A 923-nucleotide genomic window follows, 5' to 3' on the forward strand; every position below is an offset into this window, starting at 1 on the left:
TAAAAATAGAAAATATTAAAATTAAAATCAGAAAATAAAAACCAAATGTCAAACGATCAATTATATAAAGGTAATTATATATTCTCAGTAAGAGTAGCCTTTGATCTCTGTAAAATGAATTAAAAAATTAAAAAATCTTTTAATTTGTATATATCTATTTTTCTACACCAAATTATGTCCAAAATTCCTCTAAAAGAAGCATATTCACATCCAAACAAAATATCTTAATAAAAAAAATTAGAAAATAATGAATATCAAAATGAGCATATATACTCACTTCAGATGATTCTTGTTTCTTGTATTTGGTTTTTGTTTCCTTTACCTCAATACCAACCATTTCCTGAAAAAAAAAAAGTAGTAAAACATTAAAAAAAAAAACAACATTTTAAAAAATAGTTAGTGGTCATTAAAATTGCTAATAATAATTAAGGTTCTTCATCATGAGAATATATAGGAATACTCACCTCATCAGCATGTGTTTTAGGATTTTCAATATCTTGTGTTTTCCTTCTAGGCCCTGGAAGAATTCCATAATTTTCATACCTTTCCACCTCTTTCAAAGATCGAAACTTCATCCCTGTGTACTTATGATGATAGAACTACAAATTCAAACATTTTTTTTATTGTCATTATCACATATATATAATAAATATAACTCATGTTAATAATAAGCAAAAATATATGATGTATTGGGTATGATAAGAATATGCAATAGAAATTTCTCACCATTAGTCCAAAAAAATTTCGATGAAGAGGATTAGTATTTTTGGAATACTAATAAAGAAGAGAAAAGAGACACATAAAAAAACAATAAAACTGCATGCATTTGGTTTGCGTTTTTATTTTTTATGTATTTTTTTTAAATTAAAAAAAATAATATATGAGATAAAAGCAGAAAATATTATTGTATTATTTTTTTTTCA

The 923-nt window shown here is 23.5% G+C and overlaps 1 protein-coding gene across 2 annotated transcripts in view; it reads right to left on the reverse strand.

The window, feature by feature from the left end:
- LOC110271854 overlaps positions 1 to 923 on the reverse strand; it is a 9,669-nt gene that overhangs the window by 2,934 nt on the left and 5,812 nt on the right. For both annotated transcript variants that reach the window (XM_021105238.1, XM_021102727.1), the window contains exons 5-6: positions 465 to 599; positions 278 to 340 (exon numbers count right to left, since the gene is read on the reverse strand). In XM_021105238.1, coding sequence (XP_020960897.1) covers positions 278 to 340; positions 465 to 599 — 198 coding nt within the window. The remainder of the gene's footprint in view (positions 1 to 277; positions 341 to 464; positions 600 to 923) is intronic.

Source organism: Arachis ipaensis, chromosome B01, assembly GCF_000816755.2.
Source record: "Arachis ipaensis cultivar K30076 chromosome B01, Araip1.1, whole genome shotgun sequence".
In the NCBI taxonomy this organism is placed as follows: Eukaryota; Viridiplantae; Streptophyta; class Magnoliopsida; order Fabales; family Fabaceae; genus Arachis; species Arachis ipaensis.